This window comes from Pleurodeles waltl, chromosome 7 (assembly GCF_031143425.1).
Source record: "Pleurodeles waltl isolate 20211129_DDA chromosome 7, aPleWal1.hap1.20221129, whole genome shotgun sequence".
NCBI lineage: Eukaryota > Metazoa > Chordata > Amphibia > Caudata > Salamandridae > Pleurodeles > Pleurodeles waltl.
The window spans coordinates 1,254,236,092-1,254,260,097 of record NC_090446.1 but is presented as its reverse complement, the minus strand read 5'-3'; the positions used below and the strand labels follow the sequence as shown (position 1 = coordinate 1,254,260,097).

Genomic DNA, 24,006 nt, shown 5'->3' with positions numbered 1-24,006 from the left:
TTACACGTTCCACAACACACTACTCCTTAGTAAACAAAGAATAATATCACAAAACAATCATGAAATGGTTGAGGATGGGGGTACAGTCAATGGAAGGTCGACAACTTATTATGGATTTCATTTACTCTCCATCCTCATCCTCTCTCATAATTCCGACACTGTTCAGCATTACGGAGATTTTATTTTCACTATGGTGCTTTGTTTATCCTATTGCTATTAAGTTTAAATGTATCATGAAGATTGAGAGAAGGAGAGAGAGTCTTCAGCTAAAGATTACACATTACCCCTATGGAAGAAGCTACACGATCACCTGCTTTTTAGCAAAATAAAGAGTAACATATAAACGGCACTGTTCAGGTTAACAGAAGAGTTCAACGAACTGTAAACTATAACAGGTTTCGTTTCCCGAATTCACATAATTACAGAACATTTTACCCTACAGCCCTTATCTCCCATAACTATTGTCTGCATGCATGTCAATCATTTGTATCCTTTAATTTGTAATTCTGTGTTTTATATTCAGTTTATTTTTCATGATGCCCTCAGGAGGGTGTGTGCTGAAGGAGGAGTGTGTATTGCTTCATAAAACCAATGATGCAAAGAAATATATATTGCACAAGCACAAATGACCGTTGTACTGAGGCTTCTTTCCGGATTTATCTGGAGTATTGTTGGACTTTTTTGCTTATGCAGGGTCATCCCCAATCTTTTTGCCTCCTGCCTCCTATTTATTCTGACCTGTTGCTGTTGGCGTTTGAACTCTGAGCACTTTACCACTGCTAACCAGTGCTAAAGAGCATATGCTCTCTGTGTAAATTGTATGTAATTGGTTTATCCATGATTGGCATGTTTGATTTACTAGTAATCCTTAGTACAGTGCACTATAAGTGCCAGGGCCTGTAAATCAGATGCTACTAGTGGGCCTGCAGCACTGGTTGTGCCACCCACATAAGCAGTTCTGTTTATCATGGCTCAGACCTGCCACTGCAGTGTCTGTGTCTGCAGTTTTAACTGTAAATTCGACTTGGCAAGTGTACCCACTTGCCAGGCCTAAGCCTTACCTTTTCTTACATGTCAGACACCCCTAAGGGCGGGGTGCAGTGTATGGTTAAGGTAGGGCATATAGTAATGTGTTTTATATGACCTGGCAGTGAAATATTGCTAAATTCGTTTTTCACTGTTGCAAGGCCTGTCCCTCTCATAGGTTAACATGGGGGCTACCTTTAAATCTGATTAAAGTGTAGACTCCCTTTGGGAGCGGATGGACATGTGCAGTTTGGGGTCCCTAGCTCACAATTTAAAAATACATCTTTTAGTAAAGTTGATTTTAAGATTGTACGTTTGAAAATGCCACTTTTAGAAAGTGAGCATTTTCTTGCTTATACCATTTCTGTGACTCTACCTGTTTGTGGATTCCCTGTCTGGGTCAGTTTGACAGTTGGGCTGGTTGCACCTCACACTAGACAGTGACACAAAAGGAGCTGGGGTGTAGTCTGCATTTCCTGATGAGCCATCTGTGCTAGGAGGGAGGGGAGGAGTGGTCACTTACACCTGAAAGGGCTGTACCTGTCCTCACACAATGCCATCTCCGACCCCCTGGTTAGTGTCTGGGGCCTGGCCTGGGAAAGGCAGGATTTCACATTCAAAAGAGACTTTACTTTGAAGTAGACCTACTTCAAAGGAGAAATTGGGTATAAGAAGGGCACCCAAAACCACAGACTTTAGAACACTTCTGGAGACAAAAGGAACCTCTGCCTGGAGAAGAGCTGAAGAGCTGAGAAGAAGTGCTGAAGAGCTGAGGAGAAGTGCTGCCCTGCCTGTGACTCTGCTTTGTGGAGCTATCCTGCAGTTGCTTCTTCTGCCAGAGTAAGAGGGCAAAGACTGGACTTTGTATGCCTTCCATCTTGTGAAGAAATCTCCAACGGCTTGATTTAGAGCTTGCCTCCTGTTTGAAGTCTCAGGGACAGCAAAGCCTTCTCTTTGCCAGCACCTGGAGTCTCTGGAGAGACTCCTGCTCTGACAAGTGGTGCCCTATCCAGTCCCCGGGCCCTTGAAAAGAAAGCTGGTGGAAATCCAAGGAAATCGACTTTGGACCAACGCCGCTGCTGAATCTGGTGATGCCGCCTTCGCAGGCCCAACGCCGCTGCAGCCCCGCTTAACTCCGTGACTCTTTGGAAGTCACTGCACGACGTCGTGACCGACGCCGCTCGAAGTACACGGATTAAACGTTTCGCACAGACGCCGTGATCACCGACTTCGCACATCAACTTGTTTTCACTCTTCACCAAATGTACTGTACTTGGGGGTCTACGCGACTCCGTGTCCGGTGCCGCTGGTGTCGGCTTGTTCGGAACGACTCCATCACGACGCCGTTTTAACACCTCATCGAAGCATTTTGTGTTTCTAAGCGCTATTTTTGAGTTTAATCTTTAAAAATTCATAACTTGACTTATGTATGTCGGATTTTTGTAGTTGTGGTCTTGTTTTGTTTAGATAAATATCTCCTATTTTCTAAACTGGTGTTGTGTCATTTTGTAGTGTTTTCATTAAGTTAGTGTGTGTGTTGGTACAAATACTTTACACCTAGCACTCTGAAGTTAAGCCTACTGCTCTGTCAAGCTACCAAGGGGTTAAGCAGGGGTTAGCTGAGGGTGAATCTCTTTTACCCTGACTAGAGTGAGGGTCCTTGCTTGAACAGGGGGTAACCTGACTGTCAACCAAAGACCCCATTTCTAACAAGTATACAAAACATATTTCTACCAGGAAGACACACAGGATTGACATTACTATTTTACAAAACAATATTTTGAAGATATAGTTCAAGTACCTCTCCAGCGCCTTTCTGCTTCCAATTAGGTTTGTGCTACAGAAGTGCCCCTATATGTACCAACTCGTAGACTGAATTTGTACTGGCACCAATCAACCAGTGGCAGTGAAACCACCTAGCCACATCAGAAATACATTAGCTAATTGTAGCCTTTCAGCCAGTAGTGCTCTGAATGCTCGGAGGTTTGTAGGTGTAAGCTTATAATATAAAGCAAATCTAAACTACAGATAAGAGGGTGCAGAAATGCCTTTTTGCAAAACTAACCCCTGAAGTTCCATTACCAGAAAAATGCTCTCCTGATAACTAGGCCTAAGCCTGTTTAAAAACATTGCCCTGAATATTCCTAGTTTACAACCTCAAAAAAATCATAGTGGCCTGTAAGCATATGTGGCTCGAGTTTTTACTCTGAATATTGTAGAGGCCCCCACAGATTATTTGTTTAAACAATATGCACTGTAAGATATGTCCCTACAGGACTCATATAGCCTCTTCCGTTTGTCAGTGGCCTGGGTTCCACTCAGCGCTGTCATAGACCCTAAAAAGTCACCCACACTGTGCTTGCTAAATTTAACAGAAGGTCTATGTCTAACCACAGAAGGTTGACCTATCATGTCTGTTGAGCTAGGCCAAAGACAAAAGTACTATCTTTTGCAGTATAGAGTCCTTCGAATATGCCAATAACACGTAAAACATTATGAAATACTATCTTGGTCATTCAGTTAGTATTTTCTTTATATCTATAGCATATAAAGGACTACAGACACTATGAGTTAGATCCACATTCATATTTTTGCAATAAACTATTGATTATGACTGGAACGACCTCCGTTTATGTCTGCAAGGAGTTCACAAATAATTCCTGGCAGGCACATATAGATTTACTAATACAGATTTTTTCCCCACGAGTGTTGCAAATTCTGCAGTAGTAAATTCTGAGCAAGGGGTAGGAAGTGGCCGTTTAGAAGCGTGGTTTACGTTTTTAGTTTGTGAACCCCGACAAATATGCATGTTTGTGGGTATTCACGAACTCTCCCCCAATGCATTGCGACCTTGAAAATGATCAGAAATAGACAAGAGCTGGAGTAAATCGCCTTTCAGGACCAGATTAGGACCAAATCGCCACCACCAGATTAGTTGACGTGGTAAGGGAAGTGGGCTTCTTCAATGGGGGAAAATGTTATCCCTGCGTGGGGTAGAATATACATTTGCACAATGGGATGCATTTTCCTTGTGCTAAAATTGAAACTATGTAGATTTCCACAATTGAGGAATGTGCGGGAGCCAGTGGGTGATGGCCACTGGCATTCCGAGTATTCTACGTGAAAATCTGCATCTGGTGAAATTACATGCAATTTTGCAAGGGTTTGTCTAGTCATTTTTGCTGTACTCTGGTAATCAAATAAAATCTCTGCATTTTAGAAATAAATCTGTGTTTAGTAGTACAGTTGCTCTTGGGTCTCACACACACACGCACATATATATTGAAACATTGTGATAATTTATGTATATTACAATTATCCATATAGCATTATCTGAGGGTTTGAGCAGAAAAAAATGATAATCTCAAAATAGATATATCATAATAGAATTGTTTTCATACTGTTTCTTATTTGCAATGGTTAAGCATGCAATGACGTGCACTTGAATCATACGCACAAAGCTGATGAGAGTAATTTGTATCCAAGAATTGTCGTGTTCCTGAATTTTCACTAGGTACAGATCAAGATGGAAGGTTAGACTTCTCTTACTTATTCAAAACACCGGAATACATACTTAGTGTTTCAAAATAAAAAACAACCCGCTAAAGAGATTCAAAACACTGGAATGCATTTTCAATATAAAACATCTGACATTCTTTCTGGCAGACCTTTCTGCAAGCAGTTACAATATACCTGACCTCAACGTGCCTTAACATTTGCTATAAATTCATTTCAATACACAAAGAAGAATGATGATGTACAGTTTACTCCCGTGCGTTGTTTACACTACTTGCAAACGATCAGCCGAATAATGTCTCATACAGAGCAACTGAAGATAGCATTTATGCTTTAACTGCATAATTACCAGTGGTACAACATAATAAAAACGCAACCACTGCATATTTGTACCGTGCTATTAATTAGAGTCGTACATCCTCCCCACCTCACCCGCTCACTGTCCTAGTGGGGCTTCCCTACATTTGTTGGGCAGTTGACAGAATGCGCTACCTATGCCACAACTGCTTTCAATGTAACACAGGGAAATAAAGCTACATATTTTTCACAAAATGAAAAGAAACGCAAGCATTGTGCAACATCTATCGATGCAAACTTCAGTCTACTGATGAGCCACATCATTTTGCACTGATGGCTACATTGCCATGGCAACGCTGTTGCCAATGATTAATGCTGGGCCGGACCAATGTTTTTGTGTACTCACCGTGAGTGTCGTCTCCTTGGTCTGTTTTTTCGTTGATGACGGGGAGCCGGGACTCTGCGGAGAAAGGCAAGAGGGATCATCAAAACTGGACTCGATATCGGACATTTTTCGCGGCTTCGGATTCAGCTGAGCGCGGCACGCTGCATGGGTCCGCCACTAGCGGAGGATTACAGGCAGCGCTCTAACTACACCGTCACCATGTCCTGAGGTAACTGAAACAGCTGAAAACCTGGCCACGCGAGGCTCGCAGACTGTGGCCAATGAAGCAACACACGCGCTCAGCTCGGCAGCATAATTCATACAAACCACATCCACACCTCCCATTGCAATCAGGGATTCGTGTAGGATGTTAACCCTTCCCTGTCGGATAAACACACATTCTCCATCAAAGGAGTGAAGGCGAGGTCAGGATATCTGAAAACCTAAATTATCTCGCTAATAGCCGCTGCAGTCCTATACGAACACCTTAGTTTGTTGTTGATTCACTTAATGTTTCAGACACCCACACAGGATTTGAGAGGTGTTCACTTGTAACTATTTTTTCAAAATTAAAATGCTCTATTTCATTAAAATGTAAGTTAGTATCCTATTTTCCCAAGATGAAATGCAAACTCGATATTCCTGTTGTTACAAACATCCTCTTGCAATAAAGCATTTTATTTAATATAATATGCATTATTTCAACATTTCTTCCACAGCAGGTCATTAAAACAAAAATAGAACTCAATTTAACCCCTTCGCTGCTAAGCAACCCTCCGCCCCAGGTGCTAAGCCTTTTTTTTTTTTGACTATTTGGGGCAGTTTGCGCTTAACTTTTTGTCCACATAAACTATTCACGCCTAATTTGCGTCCTTTAAAAAAAAAAATCCTGAGGATTCTAAAGGTACCCATGGTTTTTGGCTTCCCCTGGAGGGGAATGAGAAATCAGACAAAATACAACTACATTCTGGGGGTTTTGGGAAAAATGGGAAAAAGTGCTGCAGAAGAAAGCGTCTGTTTTTTTCCTGCAAATGGCATCAATGAAGGGTCTTCTGTGTTAAAATCACCACCTGCCCAGCTTTCAAGCAAAGGCAGACTTGAATCAGAAATCCAACATTTTCAATACAATTTTGGCATTTTACTGGGACATAGACCATTTTCCTTATTTTTTGTGCTTTCAACATCCTTCCAGTTAATGGTACAAATGGGTGTGAAACCAATGGTGGATCCCAGAAAGCTATACATTTCTGAAAATTAGACAGAAATCTGAATTCAGCAAGGGGTCATTTGTGTAGACCCTTCAAGGATTTCCAGAAGAAAGTAACAGTCGAAATAAAAAATATTGAAATTGAGTTAAAAAAAAAAAAAAAAAAAAAACAGCCATTTGTGTCTACGTTTTCATCAGTAACAGCTTCTAACTATGGCAGATATTCAAAAGCAATATACTGTTACATTCGCTGCACCCTTCTGGTTGCAGGGATATATATAGGGCTTGTAGGTTCACTAAGAACCCTTGGCACCCAGAGCCCCTAACTGGGCTGCACTAAGCAATTGTTTTTCATTGTGTACTGGGTATATAATAATTCATTTGCTAAAATATAACGAGTGAAACATAGGCATCTAGGAAACCTGTATTTCTGAAATGAGCACAAGATATAGAGTTTAGAAGCAGTTGCACATCTCTGAATTTTGGGTTACCCACAATATGTGTATTACAGGGCATTTTTCAAAATGACTTCTTTTCTTGCAAACTGTCTTACATCTGGAAGGTGCAAATACAGATAAAGACAATTGGAAATACAACTTATTCTACTATTCTGTGTTCCCCAAGTCTCCTTATAAAATGGTACCTTGTGTGGGTAGCTGTTAGAACTGGGGTCTCTAGTTGGCAGTGGTTTTTACCCTATCCAAGTAGATACCCTCACTCTAGTCAGGGTAAGAGAGCCACACAGCTAAGATAACCTATGCTTACCCTTTTGGTAGCTTGGCTGAAGCAGTCAGACTAATCTCAGAGGCAATGTGTAAAGTATTTGTAGACACACACAGTAACACAGTGAAAACATCCCAACTGGGGCTATCACGACATCTTGATGGACTCATTCCCAACAGTCCGACGCCTCTCATGAGGGAGTGTGGGCAGGTCATGGAGTCAAACAGCCCCAAGGCACAGAACCTTGGAAAACGAGGAAACAAAGACACAGCATGGAGTCAAGGAGGCAAGGCGTTGCTGGAGCCAGTGCGGACTCAGTTCCTTACTGCTACCGGGAGGTGAAGCATCGGTTCCTTGCTGCAAGGCAGGGAAGGTGAGGCGTAGGTTCCTTACGGTTTCATAGGAGGTGAGGTGGCATCAGTGGCAAGGCGTTGGTTCCTTATGACAAGGGAGGCCAAGAAGCAAGCCTGCCCACTTTCTAAAAATTACATTTTCAAACTTACAATTTTAAAATCAACTTCACCAACAGATGTATTTTTAAGTTGTGAGTTCAGAGACCCAAGGCTCCATATCTCTATCTGCTCCCAATGGGAAATTACACTTAAACGATATTTCAAGTCAATCCCGATGTTACTCTATGGGAGAGACAGTCCTTGCAATAGTGAAAACAATATTTAGCAGTATTTCACTATCAGGGCATATAAAAGAAACTAGGACATGTCCTACCTTTTAAATACACTGCACCCTGCTCACAGGTCTGCCTTGGGCCTACCTTAGGTGTGACTTGCATGTAGTAAAAGGGAAGGTTTGGGCCTGTCAAGTGGATACACTTGCCAGGTCAAATGACAGTTTAAAACTGCACACACAGACAATGAAGTGGCGGGGCTGAAACATGTTTGCAGGGCTAGTCATGTGGGTGACAAAATTAGTGCTTCAGGCCCACTAGTAACATTTGATTTACAGGCCCTGAGCACACATGGCGCGCTATACTAAGGACTTACAAGTAAATCAAATATGCCAATCATGGATGAACCATTCACCACTACCATTTAGACAGAGCTCTTGCACTTTTGCACTAGTCAGCCGTGGTAAAGTGCCCAGAGCCCCAAAGCCAGCAAAAACGAAATTCAGCATAGAATCCAAACAGGAGTTCAGAAGCAAAAAGTTTAGGAATAACTCTGCAAAGATGGCTATTGCCAACAGTAGGCCTAATTCCTGCAACAGCAAACAGCCCAAGACGCAAAATGGACACATCATATTTTTCCACCGAAAACTGACATGTTTTTTTGCTAAGTGGGTAGCTGTGATTTTTGGGCCCTACCTCAGGGGACCCCTACAGAAACCTAGCAAATTTATATATTTTTGAAATCTAGAGCCTAGGGGAATCCAGGATGGGGTGACTTTTTATGGCTCTTACCAGGTTCTGTTACACAGAACCTCACATTTCTGTGATGGAAAATTCGAGGGGAGCCACAAATGTCCTACCACCCAGGATTCTCCTCTGTCTACCGATAAAAATGACACCTCACTTGTGTAGGTAAGTGAAGTCCCTGCGACAGGGAAGCGCCAAAAACGTGTAGAATTTGAGGGGGAACCAAAGCAGGTCCAAAATGGCAATTTTTTCATTTGTGTTCAGGCTGACTTGGCTTTGGACACCCACACAAGTGGGGTAGAGTACAGATGGGGCAATGCTAGGTGGTAAGAATTTGGTGGATTCCTGCGGATTCCAGAACTTTCCATCACAATAAGTGTAGGGACAATGCATGATTTCAGGCAAAGTTGGAGGTTTGCAGTGCATTGTGGGGAAGAAAATGGTGTGGAGTGCTTGTGAAGCACACCACCCTGGACTCCCCCAGATGTTTACTTTTCAGAAGTGTCTGGGTCTGGAAGATTTTTCCAGATGGCAGTGACCCAAGTCCAAAAAGTGCAGCTGCTCACCATTGCAAGTGGGACAATATTGGGAGTTAGCCAAGTTCTGTTGGCCAGTATGTAAAGTCAAAACCCAAAGGAGTCAAATATCCTCTTGCTTGCCATTGGGATTAGATGCTTCAGTCTGCAGGTGGCAGAAAGATTGTTGCCCCTCTCAGTTGGGGTGGGCATAACCATGTCCATGGTTGTGGGCAGCCCCCCACCCCTCTATTTAAAAAACAAAATGCTTCCCTGGCATCTAGTGGGCTTTCTGCCCACCCTGGGGGATAGACGGAGGTAATAATTCACATCTGTCCCCTTGGAGGGGCAGAAAGACTGCACCCATGTATTTTTTGGGGGGGTGGGAGCTTTGCCATGCCCATTCGGCGCAGTCCCTACCCCTACACTACCAAAAACAATAATCTCTCATGCGTGGAGGGCTTTCCGTCCCCCCAGGGGGGGCTGTGCTGACTTTTTTTTGGATGGTGTGGGGGTATTTCAATGCCCATTCTTGGCAGATCCCACCCCTAGATGAATAAAAAAAGATCTCTAGTGCCCACTGGGCTTTCTGCCCCTGTTAATTTTAGGATGGGATTGGCATGCCTGTGGATAATCTTGAATCCAGTGGCATGCACCCCTTTTGTATAAAGCCTAAAAATACTCTATGTCATGGTCCTCAATCTTCTCCACATCTGAAGGCCTCACATTAAATGTACAATGCTACAATAATGGCACTTGTTGGACCTGGCCCTTTTACAGGGTCATTCCCCAGACCTTTTGCCTTTTTCCTCCTTATTTTTCTGACATTTGTTGGCTGACGTTATGACTCTGAGCACTTTTTCACTGCTAACCAGTGCTAAAGTGCATGTGCTCTCCCTTGTAAAACTGGTATGATTGACTTATACCTAATTGGCATAATAAATTTACTTATAAGTCCCTTGTAAAGTGGTATCCCTATACCCAGGGCCTGTAAATTAAATGCTACTAGTGGGCCTGCAGTGCTGCTTGCGCAACACACTGAAGTAGCCTTTCAAACCTATCTCAGGCCTGCTAGCGCAGGGCCTGTGTTTGTAGTTTTCTTCCACAGGGACCTGGTATCTAAACGTACTTGCCAGGCCCAGCACTCCCCCTTTACTACATGTAAGTCACCCCCAAGGTACGCCCTAGCAAGCTCTATGGGCAGGGTGCCATGTATGTAGAAGGCAGGACCTGTGTCAGGGTGCGTGGCCTGTCCTGGTAGTGATAAACAGCCTAACTTGGTGTCTCACTGCTATGAGTGCTGCTTTCTCATAGGATTGCATTAGAAATGCCCTGCCTTATGTGTAAAGGATATTGTCTGATTTATGAGGGGTAGTGTAGGCATGTTTGGTATGGTTGTGATAGTGATAAGAAATGCTGCTTACTGGTGTAGGTGTATTTTTTATTACTATTACAGAAATGCCACTTCTAGAAAGTGTGCATTTATCTGTGCTTATGGCTCTGGTGTTTTTGCAGCTTCCCTCCAATCAACGTCTGGGCAGACTGACAGTTGGGGCTTTGTGCATACTTTTCAGACAGCCTGTACACAGGGAGGGTGGGGGTGTTACAGAGGTGCATCTACATATTGTATAGCCTTCCTGGGCTGAGAGAAGGGAGAGGTGGGGCACACCTGCAATTGTAAAGGCTGTACCCTGGCCTCGCACAATAAGGTCGTTTACCCCCCACTGATGTTTGGAATTAACGTTAATAGCCAATAGCATCAATCAAGAGAGAAATGCTCCACTGAGGTGAGCCAACACAAACTTGACAAAGTATCACAAAAATAGCTAAAAGAGTCTGGTCAAAAAAGCCAATAGTTGAAAGGTGCACACCCAGGGCCCACTCTATGCATAGTGTGGGTGAACGGTCGAATAACCACTGGGACGTTAAACGCAAGACCTAAATACCATGAGCAAGTTATCGCTTGGAGGCAGATATCTCCATTAAAAGGAGAAAAGGAATATTGTTCAGGGCCAATTTTTGCTATGTCATTGATGCAAGAGTTTTCCATGATTAAATTAATAATGTCAGTCAAAGGATTGATATAAGTTTTACCAATGCTCCTTATACATCTATTTTGTAGATGTGTGAAATGTTACAACGTAAGTGTGATTGCTTGCCGCTGTCAGACAGGTGTGTGCGACATAAACTTCATTATAAATAAATCAGTTTCAGGGGTTTAGAAATGGCGCCATGTTCTCAAAAGCAAGCAATGATAATTGACCTATTATGGGTACAATGTAGGGATATATGGTGTTGTAGGTGCATATTAGAAGTATAAAACGTCGAGAGGGAGAATAGTATAAGTGAGGCAAGAGTTGGGATGCAAGAGGCATGCTTTTGAGGATATGGCACCACTGCTATGCCCCAGGAAAGAAGTGGCAGGAAGAAAGAGGCATGATTTTGAGGAAAGGGCCCCATTGCTAAGACTCATGAAAGCAGGGTGGGAGAGAAAGAGGCATGAATTTGAAGACATGTCCAATTGCTATCTCATGAAAACAGGGTTGGGGAGCAAAAGACATGCATTTGAGGACATGACACCATTGCTAAGCCCCATGAAAGCAAGATCGGTGAACAAGAAGTGTGCATTTGAGGACATGGCGCCATTGCAAAGCCCCGTGAAGGCATGGTTGGTGTGCAAAAGGCATGCTTTTGAGGACATGGCACCATTGCTAAGCCCGTGAAGACATAGTTGAGGTGCAAGAGGCATGGATGGAGGCGGCTGATGGAGATGAAATGGGAGCTGCAGAGAATACAGAAGAGGAAATAAATAGGGAGGCAAGAGCATTTTTTTCCGCAACAGGAGAATATTCTTCCATGCTAAGGCAATATTTCAACGTAACCACAGCTAACATCGAAGCAATTTTCTATCGCAGTTAAAATAAGCTTATTGCTTTTGATTTGAAACTTAAGACAGGTGTAAATGCCGATTGTCTTCCTCCTATTCATTCATCAATGCTTTTGAAGAGATGGAACAATATTTGGCATCATAATTTCAACGGACGGATATGAATTGTGTATTCAGCTCTACCTTTCAGAATTATGTCATGTTGCTTAGTAACTTGATTTAAAACGAATCTGCCCCCTCGCCCCCAACTGCAGCCAAACACAATCTAAAAATAGAAACTGGCAGGGTATTAAACAACTAAACAATACTGTGGCGCTGTCAGAATACTTCAAACTGTGGGGCGGGACCCCCGGGGGATTGCGGGGGCGTGGTGTCGCGTATTCCCCCAGCCTCACTTCTGCCTAAAATCGGAAACGTTTGCTTTTCGTTTTGGAAAAAAACAACCAATCAGTGTGATTAAATCCAATAGATGAAATGCTTCACCAGGAGTGTGATTCAGGGAGTGCCCTGACTGTGAAACCGAAGTCCAGCCAGGTCCCTGCTTGCCTGAAAGAAATGCAAATGTGCGCCATGGCGTTAATCTGCAAATGTGAAGAGAGTACTGAACATGAGAGGCAGGTAAGATGCGCCTGGCAGTCACTTTTGATACTGGCAGTTCTCTGCAGCCGGCCAAGCCTCTAGTTAAAATGTTCTTAAAACGGTGTGTTCTGTGCTCACAAGACTGCTGTAAATCACTTGACTGGAAGTAACTACAAGCGAGCATTTCTCAGTGCACCAGTCCACACCCAGTTAGGTTGAAAAGCATATTTACTTGGTAAGGCCTTAAATAAATATCTGACGATATCTGTGATTGCAACCTTTTTCCAAGTTGCAAATGTTTTCGTACAAAGGCGGAAATACTCCTGATAAAGTGTGTGGAGGGATTTATTATCACAGTGAATGACATCTTAGGTGCTACACACCACAGTCGATTTTGTTTGCTATTTTGTCACTAAATATTATACTGAAATAGTATTTTCTAGGAAATACAAATACTGGTATACACACATTAATATATACGACCCCAACCTCCATGAACGCCAATGCACCGAAATGCCAGAGGCAGAGGAAGTGACAGCACACGCCATTTGACCATTACTTGCACTCACACACACCCGCTTACATATACTCACACATTCACACACTGACTATCACAGTCTTACCCACAGACATTCACACAACATACATTTGAAAACATTTTTTACTCACCTCAGCTGCCAGGGATGGTCATATTCCAGCTAATTGTACTCTTCTTAGCCCCTGTGTTTGCCACCTTTGAGGCCAGGGGTCACAAAGGCAGTGCCAAGGGTCGCAAGAGACAAGCCAGGGGTCGAGCTGCGACCCTCCGCAAACCTTAAATGACCTCCAGGCCTACCTGTACCCAATCACAGAGCATAAGGATATCAAAAGTAATCATGTATTTATATGTATTGTAAAGCACAATACTGTAGGAAGCGCAGAACTCGAGGAACATAAGTACAGTGGGTCTGATGGGGATACATTAGTCTAAAAATGCTAACATTATTTATTAATTTATTGCAACATGTATATAGTTCTTACTGCCTCTAAGTGAGACGCTGAAGTGCTTGCTTACATGGCAAGCATGTTATGCCACATAGCATATGTGGTTGGAAGGGTGGTGTCTTCGTTTTCATGCATGAAGACCAAAGAGGTGGAGTTGTTGTGTTATGGGATGCAGCATTTAGCAGTGTGGTGTACATAGAGGTGTGAGAGACAGGGGCACATTTCATAGTTTATAGTAAGCTAGCAGCTCTGAAGGTCCCTTTGTGGTGTTTCTTTTGATCATAGTTCACTGAGCTGGTTACTGCACTGGGTTGTACGTTCTGAGATATTGTGTTAAAAAGTTGATGGCCCTGAACAGGCATATTTGGAGGGAGAAAAGGTGTAGCTATTCGCTGGGATGGTCATTTTTCTGATTGTAACCTTGAGATTTAACAAAGCGGTCATAGTATGCTGCTTTTTGGTACCTGCAGTGGTAAGCTAGATTAGAGTCCCCCAAATGGCCAGCAGTATGTTTCAGATCTTCTCAGTTATCCCATGCCTGTTTAGTTGGGGATGCGGGGCAGTTTCTCTTCTAGGGCACTGGTGCCACGCCCCTCTCATTTCCAGAGTTATAAGGCATTGCTAGAAGTATGCAATGCTGAAAGTATCTGGCTGTCTGACCCTTGTACAGAACATGAGCAGTCAGGCCATGAAAGGCAGCTGACTGCACATGTCCGGGCTTACCTTTCTAAAGCCTGTTGCTATTATAGCAGAGGGGGCTCCATCAAAGACAAGAAGGGTGCCAAAGGAATATTGTGTTGCAGGGTGCTGGACACTGAGGCCCTGCATGATGCTGTCAACTTCTCACATTTTGTTCCAGTTAATCCTCCCATTTTACAGTCTGTCTTCCATGTTTATTTTAATACACAGCCTGTCCAGAAACTTACTGCCTCTACATTGATAGAGCCAATGGAAAGGGTATGTCACTGATACAGACAAATGTATTTAATGTATCTAAAACATTTGTTAAGATACAGTGGCCATTATTCAGCAGAGAAACTGTATTTCATTCTCTTCCACTCTTCAAGCAACAGTCTTTCTGCATCTCCTACTCCATGGAACAACCGCCCACTCCTATGCTGTGGAGCAGCCAGGTACTTTCACTCGCAACCCGTAAAAAAGCTTTTCATTCCGACACTACGGGGGCAGCCCTTCACTCGCTCCTCCACCCACAGAACTTAACTTCACTCTGTCTCCTACTCCACGGAACAGCCTTTCACGCTCATTCAGATGCTGTGGAGCAGCTTTGAGCTCTCCCTTGCACTTGTGGAAGAGTCTTTCACTGTCTCTTCCACTCCACGGGACAGGCTGTCACTCTCACCCCGATGTTGTGGTGTACCTTGCCCTCTCTCTTGCTCCAGTGGAACAGCCTTTCACTCTGGCTCTGTGGGGCAGTTTTTCAAAATGATTCTTTGCATGTGCACAGAGAATGCACTTCACTTACGTATATGTAAAAGTAAAAATCTATTTCTGCATTGAAGTATGTGCACATATGTGTATATATATATATATATATATATATACATATAAATATACATATATATGTGTGTGTGTGCAAAACATGTTTGTTTTGTTATTTATGCCCCACGTATTTCAAACTTTACCAGTCACCACTTTGGTGAAGGCTGGTTTATTGGCTGGTACAGTATTGTGTGATGGAAAGACCCATAGCAGATCTATTTTATGTGAGTGTAAGAGGATTAAACCAAATAAAGTAGCAATTATACAGCCTGGATGCACTACAATCGGCTGTCATCTATCAAGTTTTGTTTTATTATTATTAGTCTAGGAAAGAAGGATTATATATGAAACAACATTACTATATATCACCTAGGTTAGCGACAAGTGAGGCCTTCATCACTTACCTGGATATGGAAAGTACTGTGCTGGTTCTACGTATGTGGGCTGTTAACTATAGTGGTTGCGGGTCCTCTTATCATTCTGGGCTGTATTGCAGGTTTGTGAGATGATGTGGTTATTTTCTAAATAAATAGACATGTTTTCAACTCTCTTCTGAAGTGTGTATGCTCTTAAATGCTTCAAATCACGGCTGGTCGGGAGTCCCAGTGCTTGGCACCATGTGCTTAGAAAGCAGTGCCTCCTATGCATTTCCTATTGAAAGGTGGTATGATAATCTGTGGTGCAAGCCTGAGTACACTATTCTGTTCTGTTTCAATTTAGGTTGTAGGACTAGCAATCCTTTCCCTTGGAACACTCTGTGGGCAATGCAGCGTGCCTTGAACGTTGTTCTTCTAGCGATGGATAGCCACTGGATTGACTGCAGTACTGCAGTCATGCTTGCTCTTAGATGAAGGACAAGTCTTGCAGCAGAATTTTGAATTAATTGTATTGTTTGTATGAAGAAACTCGTAGTAGGCAATTGGGTGTCTATGAGAAATGCTATAGTGTTTTAAAAGACTGTTTTCCTTTTTCAAAAGCAGAGCTGTGAGTGTCCTGTTACACATAAACTTTATCTACATGGATGGGTATTTTTACGTAAAATTTTAATGCAATACCTTTTATAGCACTAACACTAAATACTGCATTAAGTTTAATGGTCTGTCTTGACAGCACAGCTGTTGTCAGACAATTATGTGAGAATCATCAGGGGAGGGACTTGTTGGGAGCCAGGAGTACTTGTTTTGAGTGTGCAGAAGTTTTGTGGTTCCACAAAAACTGCTTGCCCACCAAACATATGTGATCATTTTGTTTATTTATCATTTTGTTTATCCAGCCGCCTAAGCTTAACTCTCAGGGGTGCACATGTGATATTTTAAAGCTTTTAAAGTGTGCTAGATAACTAGATAATTTAGGGTGTTTTTCTCTGGCAGTAGTGCAGATGGCAGAAGGACAGTCATTAACCTACACAGATTTTTAGGTCTGGCTTGAAGGTGCAACTGTCACCCGACTTTTTAACCTACGCCAACATTTGTCTACAGCTCATTGCTTCCACTCAAATGCACACAAATACATATCCATTCCAGTGCTTTCCACTTCTAATACTTCACATTACCATACAATATCCCTTTAAAACCAGTCCTATTTGAATTGACAATGGTTGTCCAGCTCTAGAGGATGTTGGACATGTCCCTTTCCACAAGGTCATCTCCAGACTTTTAGCCTTCACTCCTCCGTTTTTACTGAATTAATTTCTGTTGGCCTAAGAAATCTGCGTACCTTGCCACTGGTAACGTACTAACGGGCTTATGCTCTCCCCTTAAAACGTGATAGAATTGGCTTATCCCAATTGGAATATTTAATTTACTTCTAAGTTGCTAATAAAGAGACACTGCCTGTGCCCAGGGCCTGTATGTTAAATGCTACTACTAGGCAAGAAGCACTGATTGTGCCACCCACTTAAGTAGCACTTTAAACTTGTCTCAGGCCTGCCATCCCACCCTGTGTGCGTGTGTGAAGTTTTGAACTGCCATTTCGACCTGGCAAAGTAAACCATTTTCCAGGTTCAAACCTTTGTTTTTAATACATGTAAGTCACCCCTAAGGTAGGCCCTGTACAGTCCAGAGGGCAGGGTGCAATGTATTTACAAAGTAGGACATGTACTGCCATGTTTTACATGTCCTGGTAGTGGAAAACTCTTAACACTGTTTTTCACTACTGCAAGGCCTATCTCTCCTATAGGGTAGCAGTGGAGTTACGTTATTTCATTTTGTAAGTGTGAATTTCCAAACAGGACAAGGTAACCAGGTCATCTTTGGTGTCTCATGAATTGTAATGAAAAATCCTAACTCATGTGAAGTCGCATTTTTTATTACAATTTTGAAAATGCCACTTTTAGAAAGACCTTTTCTTGCCTTAGCCATTTGGATGCATGGAGCCTGTCTCTGGGTCACGTGACTATGTCTGGTTAACAGATGGGCTTTGTGTATTCCGTCTAGACAGCCACAAACAATGGGGAGCTTAGGTGTTACTGAATGTGCCATCACTGCCATGAGGGAGGAGCTGGACATTGCCCCAATTACACTTGAATAGGTTGTGCCTTGTCTCCACACTACCCCATGTAGTTAATATGCAGCCAGAGCAACTATGCACTTCAAAGACATCCCTCTAGAAAGCTTCTCTCCACCTCAAAGGCATATATATATATATATATATGTATATATATATATATATATATACGTATATATATATGTATACATATACACTGGGTATCAGACACAACCACTTCATTACAGTTATGGACCTGTGAATGCTGCCAGGATTAAGCTCTGCTGTGCTGACCTGCTGCCCTCTTGCCTGAGTGAGTAGGACGGGACCTGCACCTCTTGATCCCAGAACTCAAGAGTGAAGGGCTGGTTGGCTGGCCTCCTGATCTGAAGCCTGAGGGACAGAACAGGCTTCCTACAACCTTGCACCTGGACAACCCATTTTATCACAGGGGACAAGAGAAGCATGAGCAGAATGCTTCACATTTCCCCACCAGAGTCTATCCATGTAATTGTGTATTTCGATGTAAGCATGATGTGCTGCTGATTCCGTTTTATGCAATCTGATGTTGGTTCCCTTAGGCTGGCTGAAGCTCACATCAGCCAAAGACTGCATGGTTCTTTTTTGTCCCAGTCAGTGTACATAAATGGTGTGATGGCACATGCAAAGGAGCAGGGTAGAGAGGAGCTATAGTACTGAGTTTCCTCTTCTCCAGCCATGAAGACAAACCTAGACAGGGCACTTTACTGGTGATCCTGATGGCAGACTTGTTAACCCTCTTGAATGTGGCTGTCTCTCTTGCAACTGGGGATGCAGCTTCAACAGTAGGTTGCTGATGTGTGTTCTTAATTCCCATTAGGCACATGCGGACAACAAGAGTTGGTAAGGGCATGGTGAAAAAGCTATCCAGGACAGCAAATAGCTTGAGACAAGTGCTGCATTTTTGCAAATCATTGTTATAAACCCTGCGCAAAATGGAAGCAAAACAAGCAAGGGCTCTGTGCCCTCAAAGAGATACAAATGGCCCATGCACATGCGTGTGCTGCAAGAGTAATTAGAATGCATTCAAGCTCTATTATTATCTTTTTCTTCAACCATGAATGCAAAGCATACACTTCATGCCGTGAGCAAGCACACAAACCACATCTCTGCACATGCATTTCTCTGAAGTAGATGCAATACCCTTCTGAGTGTTGTCACTGGGATTTGAACATCTCAATATTGACTGACTGTTTGTATTACACAGGACATGAGGTGTGCACTTGTCAGAACAGTATGCATCAAGAAGCATGTCTTGTATGTCAAAAACCCTTTTTCCAAATTATGCAGAAGGCATTGCCTCGCCACATAGCCCTGTAAGCTGTGCTATGTGCTATTGATGCAGTTCATTCATTTTAATATATCTTAAGACTTCTCTTTTTAATTCTGTGGCTTAACCATTTCTTGATCTTCTTGAAATATTTAAAAACTGCATTTAACATTGTATCACCCCGCAAGGCGCCTCTATATTGTTACAAATGTACAATATGCTTATCTATAGAGGTCTTCAGCCACCCCTACTCATCTATTGGTCTGGTACCAGGTCATTCACATTTTTCTTCTGCCTGCTACAACATGCAGCATATGGCAGTCGGTCAACCCACTTAAGCCATTGGCTAACATCAATGTGAGTGATGGTATTTTGCCTTTACACAAGGAGCACATCCACACACAAAGTAGTTTGCTTACCCGCCAGGAATAACGTTGGAACTGTGTGCTTTTGAGATCTAAAAGCATTTTTGCCAATTCGTTTTTTTTAGACTTTTAAAAGCCTGGCGGCCTCTTGAACAATAATGTTTTGCAAAAACCAGGACAAAACAAAAGAAGCACTGACAAAGCCAAAAGGCTGGTGTTGGAAAGTCGTGTGGATGTGATACCTCTCCATGTAATAATGTGATAAACTTTATGAGATCAAGTTAGGTTTCTTAAATAAAACTCTCAGCTCAGTCCTGTGTAGCTGTGGCACAGAGCAGTCAGGCTTAATTAAAGGAACAAGTGTAAAACATTTAAAAGTACCAAAACACTTACTATGCATTAAAACACAAGACAACAAAGTTCTGACAGTAGTTTATCAAAATGAAGTGTATTCTTATCCTAAAATAGACACCAAAACAAAAAAAATCTTTTAAGTTGAACTGGAGATATGAATTTTTATTGGTAAGTAAATCATTGCAATTCGCTCTTGGGAAATGCAACAAATTGTTGTAAGTGGTTTAGCAGTTTTTAGCCATCTGGCCAGTACAGCTACTTCTCCTCAATTGGACGGGCACAACGGGTTGGAGCCAGTTACAGGGACAACTGGGGCCAAGGGAGGCAGTTACCTGTCAGGTGTAGCAGTCTCTTGGTCTTTCATGAACCTTTGTCATGTATGGCGATCCACGCAATAACTAGTCTTGATGCTCGGGATGCAGGATGCTGAAGTTACAGAGGGTGCGGAAGAGAAATGGTGAGTATTTCCCGGGGCCACCCTGGTCCCCTTGAGCATCAGGGGTCGTTTCCAGCCTTAGGGCTCACTCTCCCACAGTACAGCAGGGGAGTCCAGTGCAGGTCCACTGGTTAACTAATCTCACACGTACAGCAGGTTCAGTGGTGACTTATAGGTAAGTAAATATTTAGATTTAGGGGACCAGAGTACACTTTAACCTCGGCTATGAGTTCCATAGGCTTGGGGACACTCCAGAAAGATCAGAAATCAGTCACCCAACAGGCACTTCAGCATCCAGCGGTGGTCGGGAGTTCCAGGGCAGCTGGGCAGTCAAGGAGTGCAGGGTCTCTTCTGATGGTCCTGAAACTTAACAGGAGGCTAGCCAACTAACCCTTGAAGTCACTTTGTCAGTTCTGGCACACATGGAGCTCTTTGCCTTGAGTGGGCAGAGTAGGCACAGTCATCTTTGCAGGTCCATGGGGTGCAGTAGGTCCAGACCAGCCTTTGGTGCAACCTCCCTTTTTGGGGTTCAGGGAGCAGCAGGGTAGTCCTTCTGTCTTTTTTCAAGTTCAGCAGTGATTGGAAGACTGAGTGCCTGGGGTGCCACTTTTATGGCACCCCTAATGTTTGTGGGAGGAGCGCTCACTGGCACGTGGGGCAACAGTTTCCATGGCGCAGCCCTTCCCTCTTTACATCAATTCCAGCAGGGTTTGACCAAGAGCAGTCCCAGAGAACCCTTCTCTGCTAAATCCAAGATGGCTCAGGTCTTCTTTCAATGTGTGGAGCTCAGAGCATATCCCTAGAGTATACCCAGCATAAAGAGCCACTATATCATGTGTTGTTATGGTCAGGAATTAACGATTAAATACAGCATGCACTTCCCAAATGCAAGCCACTTTCTGTGCTCATTTTCCTTCTGCTTTAATCAGGAAGACAATGTGCACATAAGCACATGTAGTTTTACTGAATGCATTTCTTTTACTTGAAAAATTTGAAATGGGATTGGAAGTATCTCCCACAGAGATATTGCTTTGTCAAGTTCTGAATCAAGGCCCTCAGTGGATGAAAATTCAGACAAAGGGCTATTGCTCAGGGATTTTGAATGGCTGCTATGAACACCAGGATGTTGATCTGTCAAGCATGGATGCCATTTAGGGGATGCAGCTGCAAATCTTTGACTTGCCCCTTGCAGACTTTAGCACTGCTTTTGCAAACCATGATCTCAGTGAATACAAAATTAGCACACAGAACTGGCAGCTTGCCCTGTGGGGCATCGAGCTCCACCATCCATCATTTCTGCTCGTTTGTCAATCTACTGATAATATACCATTATTCACTAATGGTATAATGGAATGAACCCTTAGATGGCAGCGAAGGTACGTAACATTACATTCTTTTAAATGTATGTTGTGTGTGTGCGTGCAAATGAAACTGCATTGGTATGAGAGTGAGTATGAGTGTGTCTAAGTGTGAGTGAGTGTATGCGTGTGTGTGTGTGCATGTGTGTGCACAAGTAAATTAAACCAACTCACAGACTCGCAATGATGGAAAATGAATGAGATTGTGTATTAGTAAGTTCAAATGAGTGAATCAGAATGATTAAGAGTAAGTAAAAGCGGGACTGTAAATGAGTGAAAATTATGGGTAAGAATATGAGGGAGTGAGAGGATAAATAACTGAGCTGAAATGGGTGAATTAGAGTGAGAATGAATGAGTGAGACTAAAACTGTGTGTGTGAGAGTGAGTATCAATAAGAGTGACGGTGAATGAGAGTGCGTGAATGAATCAGTGAGTCAGTCACTAAAAATGAGTATGAGTGAGTGGGAAAGTATGAATAAGTATTTTGAGAGTGTCAGGGTGAATGAGTAAAAGTGAGATCAAAAGAGTCAGTGATAATGGGTGAGTGGGTGTGAATGCATACAAATGAGTGTGAATGTGAGTTTGAGAAGGTGGTCTTATGCTGGTGAGTCTGCTGTTGGCCCTGGCGTACTAAAAGAACTTCTTGGCTTGTAGAGGCATTTGTGACAAAATACCAGGACTGGAACACTAGAATTAATACTTGGCATATGCAACACCCATTGGAAAATGCTGGCTCTAGCATAGATAAAGTAATTCTTAGCATAAGGGAGGACAACTTCGGCATATGGTAGGCCAACTGTGGCATATGGAAGGAGGCAAGCATGGCAAAACGCTGGCTCTATCATACTAGAAGTCATGTTTTACATAAAGATCACCATGCAATATGGACAGAATTAATAGCAACATTCAGACACTATTATACATGTCATTTTTATGCCTAAAGAGATTATCTGGGACATGTGAAGGGCTCTCGTGACAGTTGTTAGAAATGGGGTTTTTGGTTGGCAGTCAGGTTGCCCTCTGTCCAAGCAAGAACCCTCACTCTAGTCAGGGTAAGTCACACACAATCCAAATTCAGCCTGCGCTCACCCTCCGGTAGCTTGGCACGAGCAGTCAGGCTTAACTTAGAAGGCAATGTGTAAAGCATTTGTGCAATAAATCATACAACACCATAGTATAACACCACAAAAATACACCACACAGTGTTTAGAAAAATATAGAATATTTATCTGGATAATTGTAGGTCAACACGATCAAAGTTGCAATACGAATTTGTAAAGATATCACTGAGAAGTGATATTAAGTGTCTTTAAGTCTTTAAAAAGCAATAAAGTGTCTTTCAAGCACAGAGTACCTGGTTTCTGGTGGGAAATCTCCTCAGAGGGCCACAGGAGAAGAGATGCGTGGAAAAAGGGGTGTGTGCGTCGATTTCTCCTCAGCACACACAGACTTGCGTCGTTCTTTTCCACGCGGGGAAGTCGGGCGTCGTTTTCCGGCGCGCAGACAGTCTCTTTTTGTGGATCGCGGGGATTACCAGATGTCCCGGGTCTGTGCGTGGATTCTCCTGCTTATTTTCCGGCTGCGCGTCGTTCTGCGGGGCTGCGCGTCGAAGTTTCGATCTCACGGTAGGCGTCGCGTCGATTTCTCCTTGGAAGTCGGGCGGCGTTGTCCTTGCGAGGCCGTGCGTCTAAATTTTGGTCTCACGGCAGGCGTCGCGTCGATTTCTCCTTGGAAGTCGGGCGGCGTTGTCCTTGCGAGGCCGTGCGTCAAAGTTTCGCACTCATGGTAGGCGTCGCGTCGATTTCTTCCTGGAAAGTCGGGCGGCTTTGTCCTTGCGAGGTTGTGCGTCGAAGTCTCGATCGTCCCGAGGGCGTCGCGTCGATCAGCGTTGGTGTGCGGCGTTTTTCTCGCCGTGAAACAAGCTGTGCGTCGAAATTTCCGGCGCACGGAGCGTCCAAGTGAAAGGAAGAAGTCTTTTTGGTCCTGAGACTTCAAGGAACAGGAGGCAAGCTCTATCCAAGCCCTTGGAGAGCACTTTTACAGCCAGACAAGAGTTCAGCAAGGCAGCAGGGCAACAGCAAGACAGCAGTCCTTTGTAGAAAGCAGACAGGTGAGTCCTTTGAGCAGCCAGGCAGTTCTTCTTGGCAGGATGTAGTTTCTGGTTCAGGTTTCTTCTCCAGCAAGTGTCTGATGAGGTAGGGCAGAGGCCCTGTTTTATACTAAGTTGTGCCTTTGAAGTGGGGGTGACTTCAAAGAGTCTCTAAGAAATGCACCAAGTTCCCTTTCAGCTCAATCCTGTCTGCCAGAGTCCCAGTAGGGGGTGTGGCAGTCCTTTGTGTGAGGGCAGGCCCTCCACCCTCCCAGCCCAGGAAGACCCATTCAAAATGCAGATGTATGCAAGTGAGGCTGAGTACCCTGTGTTTGGGGTGTGTCTGAGTGAATGCACAAGGAGCTGTCAACTAAACCTAGCCAGACGTGGATTGAAGGGCACAACAAGATTTTAGTGCAAAGAAATGCTCACTTTCTAAAAGTGGCATTTCTAGAATAGTAATATTAAATCCGACTTCACCAGTCAGCAGGATTTTGTATTACCATTCTGGCCATACTAAATATGACCTTCCTGCTCCTTTCAGATCAGCAGCTGCCACTTCAACAGTGTATGAGGGCAGCCCCAATGTTAGCCTATGAAAGGAGCAGGCCTCACAGTA

General features: G+C 43.4%; 1 protein-coding gene across 1 annotated transcript in view; it reads right to left on the bottom strand.

The window, feature by feature from the left end:
• Positions 1-24,006, bottom strand: part of GAS7 (growth arrest specific 7) — a 1,110,982-nt gene that overhangs the window by 339,825 nt on the left and 747,151 nt on the right. Inside the window, exon 5 of the mRNA XM_069200411.1 lies at positions 5,246-5,299. Coding sequence (XP_069056512.1) covers positions 5,246-5,299 — 54 coding nt within the window. The remainder of the gene's footprint in view (positions 1-5,245; positions 5,300-24,006) is intronic.